We start from the raw sequence: 6,000 nt of genomic DNA, 5'->3' as shown, positions 1-6,000 counted from the left end.
GTACTGTGACATCTCAAGGCTTTAGCTATTGTGCCTGAAACCATCTGCTCCATCCTACTCATCAAGTGTGATCCCGTGTGATGCTGTGGACTGAGAATATGCAGCTGACAGCTGGCCAAACCTACACAAAACTTTTTTCTTTTTTTTTTAACCCCCTCAAATTCAGGCCTAAGTAATGTTACAGCTCATACAAAGGGCCTTATAAATGTAATCTGAGTACCTTAGAAGAACTTTAAATATGGTAAGAAATTTAAAGTAAATATTTAAAAATATAATAAAAGCACATAAATAGAAGAAGAGATCATATTTTTTATCAATGGGAGCAACTTTTTGAACTACTATTTTTTCTTATTTACTACAAGTCTAATTAGAATCATCATGATGTTTCCCTCCGTGTAATTTCGCCCTTTAACCCAGAATCATATCTTTAATTTGTTAAATCAACATTAAAATGACACGTGGAGAAACGGCTGATCCCCTTGACCTCGTGTGCATTTAATTTGCGCTCAGCCACCCACCCCTCCTCCCGTTCCCCCACCGGCCGATTACCCACGTGGGTCTCGTTAATCTGACAGACTGCACATATTTACTGATTTCTATCGTGGGAATAGCCGTGCCTGTTGCTGCCCTTACCGTGCCAGCTAGAGCCGTGCTTACTGCTGCTAGGAAAAACGTCCCCCTCTCATCATTTAGAAAAACCAGAGGAGAACGAGGCTTTATCGTGGACAAGGAAGTGAACCAGCATATTTATATATATATATAATTTTTTTTTTTTCACTTTTATCTTCTTCAGTCAGAGGAATTTGAAACACCGGATACCGGACAATGTAATGACTCGTTTCCAGCACTTTCTTTCAGCCGAGTGCTGACAGTCACCAAAGCTTTACCTCGGTGCGCACTGGAGCGAGTGGACTGTCAGAACTAGCAACTTTGCTAAAATGATGCTCAGCTCTCCCCTCCGTTCATTGTTCCCTGTGGTCGCAGTGGCTGTTCTTACAGCTGTTAAAGGTGAGATTTGAGACGTGTTTTTGTTTTTTTTTTTAAATACTGTTTGTTTGCTTTTTGGACAGTGCTAAACAGTTTCTACTTTAATTCGTTCATTGCTCTGAGCTGCCTCGTTAGGTTTGCATCAGGGAACCCGAGGAACGGTGTAGATGGAGAACCCTTTAACATATATGAATTTAACTGGAGTGGATGTAGCTCAAAGGCTTCAGCTGTGTTTACAAGGGAACATTAATGAAGATGAAATGAGTACACATGCTCTTGTATATGCTTTGATGATCTCAACACACACTCACTGACTGGATATACTAGATTTGTTTCATGTCCCCCCTTATTGAAGTCATGATTCTGGCTTGTTTTCAAATATGCACAGGATATTACAGTAGGCTGCTGTTTTTGCTTTAGTCTATTACTAGCATACATTTTAGTATAGGTCCACTAAGACTATTCCATTGTGTAAATTAATAATTGTTTGAGAAGTGAGCCTAAAAAAACAAAAAAAACAAACTATAAACTCAGAAAATATTCACATTGGGATTATGAAACCATTTTGTTGCGTGATGTGTTCAGGTGACTGGTTTTCTAAGGATACCAGGTTGTAATTTCCTGTTTTTGAGGGATTTCTGGTTACTACCCATGGCCTCTGTCCATTTCATTGTCCCCCTGTCTAAATGAAAGTAACAGCATGCACTCCAGTGTGCATCTGTGGGATTAAAGAGGCCTGAAGCTGAGGTTGCACAGCTGTTTCTCTGGTTGTTTAAAGATAACCTGCATCGGAGGATATAAAGTCACAGTAAACTATCTGTCTCTCTGTGATACAGATATCATGTGAAAAACTATTTTCTGAGATTGCCTCCGTTTATCTTTGCACATGATATCTGTGTGTGCATTTTTCCTCTTACATATGTGGGGACTGTTGTATTTCTGCTAGAGGAGGACTCAGCTGTGCAGCTGTGTTCTTAATGCGTGTCTAAATGATAGAGTTCAGCCTTTGATATCTTCTCTGCTTGGGATCCATGAATATGCATGGCAGGCTTATCTTTCAGTCCAGTCACAGATGTACCGCCTGTTGTGTCAGCGAGCCTGTCTGAGATTGAACCAACATTTACCAATAGTGGTTTAAATATTTCAAATACTTCATTTTTTTTTTGTTATGTCACAAATTAAGATACTTCAGGGAATCCAGCCAGAACTCGCCCAATTAATATCTAATCAATAAAATACTTTTACTGATGTACAGCAGTGTACATCAGCTGTGGGCTAATTATGAGCATCAGATCACACACTTCAATTAGGATAGAAATAGAGTGGCCTTATAACATTACTTTTATGAATTTTGGGTAAGCTTCATTCTAACACTTTTATTAGAGTATATGGGCTCTTTCTAGCATTCACCAAATGTCCTGTTTTTTTTGATGAAAAAATAAAATATAATTAAGTATTCAAACATCTCTCTCATCCTTGATGGAGTAGAATGCTGATGATAAAATAAACTAGACTGAACTTGAAGTAGAGAGCACAAACATTTGCCAGAGAATAATTCTCCAACCTAAACCCAAGTCAACATTTCTATCACTTTTAGACTAAATACCAATATATAAAACTTGCTATACAGTAGAAACATGCTTGCTTCATTCATTTATTATGTTTTAACTAGTAATTCCTGTTGGTGGAAATGTCAGATCTGGATCATCACAAAAATCTAAGTAGCTTGTCTTGGGCCTAGGGTTTGACTCTCCAACAAATGTAATAAATATCCCTTCGTGTATTTTTATGGACAAAAATCAATAACAGCAAATAGGAAGTAAAAAAAAAATCATACACTTGGATCATTTGTTTCATTTTGTCTCTGGTTCACCTTAAATCTGCAAATATCATAGACAAATGATGTGATGTCTACCAGCCGATTCGTATTTTGGCCTTTAATGTGAAACTGCTTACAGCATCAGTCTGATCTCTGGAATATATAAGACAGCTTCCTGTGTGCTGTTTTGAATTCTGCAATTTTAATATCAACTCTGACATATGTATTTTTTTTTTTCACAGATTTTCCTTTCCCTTCAGGAAGAAAATTGATTTACATATAGATGTATTCATGAAATATGGTTTGAAAATCAGAAAAGAATGATATGTATAACTTCTAAGACCTTTGGGGGAAAAAGGGAGGTTCTGCTCTGCACTACGTTTGCCTGTAGATAAGTTATTTTTGTGAGGAAAGGGAAAGGCAAATACACACACATTAATTCTGGAGAGCTTCAACATGGAGGATGGCAAATTACCAAGTGTCTTTGGCAGGAGGAATTGGGAGCTGTCACATACAGCATCCTGGAAGTTTCAAGAGGCTTTTTACCACTCTGATGCTGCATTTGCCATTCCCTTTACTGCATTGCATACAAGTAGTATGTGGAGAGCAGAACATGCAATTAGTGTTGAAGGACAAGTATAACTGAGACCTGTGGTGCACAGGACACCACATTAAAAAAAAAGATTATACAGATAATATTCTTGTCTTTTAGTGCAAGAAACAATAACTTCAGTGAAGAATATAATGTGCGTAACTCCTTGAAATAGTGTCATTTAGTAGGAGTGACCATGTGGCGTGGAGTTTCATTTGGCTGAACATTTCATCTGCAACCTGCGGATCTACCATCTGGTTTCATTGTACGCAATAGAAATTACACTTAACTGTATGGTCCTTTTCTCCATCACTCCAGCTAATATCAGTGCCATCGGTAGACTTTTAAATGCAGTGGTTTGCTTAGGACAATGTGAATAGTCTCTTCAACTTTTAGAGACGGGAATAACTGGGGTTTATAGTCGCTTGAAAGGCAGGGTGAGCCAAAGTGTGCTGAGCATAGAGGTTCTAAAAAATTAGATCATGTTGGCCACTACACAGAAATTTGAATGGTCCTAAAATTTAATGATTGCAATGCTACAGTAATCACTTGTTAAGTTACTTTGCACAGACATCTGATGTTCAAAAGTACTGATCATCAAATCCATCACAGCTTTAAGAGACAGGATTACGTGCCTAACATCTCTCTCTCCTGTTTGTCTCCAATCTCACATTCCTCCTCCACAAACAACTTTTCTGTTTTTCTTTGCTTTTATCTTTTTCAGTGCAGGAACAGCATGGGGGAAATGGGCCATATTTGATGCATCAACGAGTCATTGATTTTTACCCTGAGTCTTCCCACCCCTGGTTTCTTAAGATGAGCATCCTGCTCTTACCAGCTTTTTAATGCCTACTCGACCCTTTTGGCACACAGCTCGCCCCCCGTCGTCCACCCTTAGCTTTGTTTCTTCAGCAGTGATCCCTCTTCAACCCCTCACCCTCCTGCCATCCCCATCAAATGTTTGCAATTACAGTAACAGATGGATTTTTCAAAGTGACAAATATGTATTTCAGCAGATTTGACACGTAACACTGAGATGCTGATTTGAAGCAGCAGAACAGAAGTTACTGTGCTAACCTCTCTTTGTAAATTCCCCTCCCCCGTCCCAGTTGCTGAGAGTCAGAAGGTTGCTGAAGACCTTGGGACTTCCTCCACACCGTCTCCGGTTTATCCCACCGTCAGCTTTCAGGTCCACAACGTGGATCATGTGTTTCTGAGGCAGGACAATCCAGAGCCATCTGGAAACTCCAGTCTGAAGGCTCAGACTCAGACTTTTCTCATCACTGGTCCAGGCTCTGGGATCCTCCGTTCAGCTGTCAACGCTTCATACGGCCCCCTAAATGTAGATGCCCCGATTCCTCCAGACCTGCTCCTCAGTGGGCGCAGGATCCTGCCAGTCATTTTGGTTCGCCAGGTTCGTTCCTCGTCTCCTGTTGTTAAGATCCTCTTCCACATGCCCACAGAAAGAGATCTGGCTGTTGGGCAAGAAATGATGGGGTCTGGAGAAGATAATGGGAGGAAAAGTGGTGGAGCCAAGGCAAAAGATGGAGCTCACTGTGTGACGGCTTACGCCTTCTGGGAGACGAGGGAAGTTCGTGGGGCATGTCTGGTGTCTCCAGGTGGATTCTGTGTGGCACACCTGAAACCAGAACCTGTCTGGTTCAGCTCAGCTAGCCGATCAGGAAGCTCCAGCAGTGAAGCAGGAAAAACCGAAGGAATTAAGGGGCTTCAGGGAAACCTTGTGGAGGTCTACTTCCAGAGCCGGAGGGACCCAACTGGCCAGTGTACCCCACAGGACAGCCTACAACGTGTAGGAGTGGGAAGAGGAAGAGACTCTGGGGGATCAGGGACGCCCATGAGGCGGATAGGAAGTGTTAATCTGCTCAGAAGTCCACCAGGGAACCCCACCTTCCTTCGACTGAGGCTGGGAGGCGCCGTGGTGATCCAGACTTCTTCCAAGCCCCTGAAGACCACAGATGTGGCGACCTTCTATGTCTTCCTAGCTAGTACATCTACCCTGGAAAATTTTACCCTCAGGTGAGAGATCTTACATCTTTTTTTAATCAGTGCTCTCAGAGGTATAGTTCAACATTTTGGGAAGTGTTATTATTTGGTATCTTGGCAAGAGTTAGATGAGCAGTTGCAGTTTAATGGGGTTTTACGTCCAGCGCCTTCTTGAGTGCTAATAGTCTGGCACAACCACCCTTTTAAACCATAAAACCACTTGTCGTTTTTACTGAGCTTCAGAGTTGCTGATGGGGGATTTTGTTACCGCCAGTCAGAGCCAGGCTAGCTGTTTTGCCTTGTTTCCAGTCTTTATGCCAGGCTAAGAAACCGGGCTGCTGGCTGTAGGCTTAAATTTCTTAGAGAGAGAGAGTGGTATTGATCTTCTCATCTAGCTCTCAGCAACAAAGCAGATAAGAGTATTTCCCAAAATGTCAAACAATTCCTTCAGTGAAACAACACCAACATCACAAAATTCTGGGGCAACTTTTTATACATAAAGTAAATGAAAAAATTATCTTTCCAGTACTTGTTCATTACTCTGTAGGAATTGTAATAATTTTTTTCGGCCGTGCACCTGTTGGATACTGACCCATTT

General features: G+C 41.1%; 1 protein-coding gene across 1 annotated transcript in view; it reads left to right on the top strand.

The window, feature by feature from the left end:
- The first annotated feature begins 923 nt into the window (after nt 1–923).
- Nucleotides 924–6,000, top strand: part of si:dkey-1d7.3 (transmembrane protein 132C) — a 28,561-nt gene continuing 23,484 nt past the window's right edge. Inside the window, exons 1-2 of the mRNA XM_041059153.1 lie at nt 924–1,008; nt 4,508–5,435. Coding sequence (XP_040915087.1) covers nt 939–1,008; nt 4,508–5,435 — 998 coding nt within the window. The 5' untranslated portion in view covers nt 924–938. The remainder of the gene's footprint in view (nt 1,009–4,507; nt 5,436–6,000) is intronic.

Source organism: Toxotes jaculatrix, chromosome 16, assembly GCF_017976425.1.
Source record: "Toxotes jaculatrix isolate fToxJac2 chromosome 16, fToxJac2.pri, whole genome shotgun sequence".
Classification (NCBI taxonomy): domain Eukaryota; kingdom Metazoa; phylum Chordata; class Actinopteri; family Toxotidae; genus Toxotes; species Toxotes jaculatrix.
This window is presented reverse-complemented; position numbering and strand designations above follow the sequence as displayed.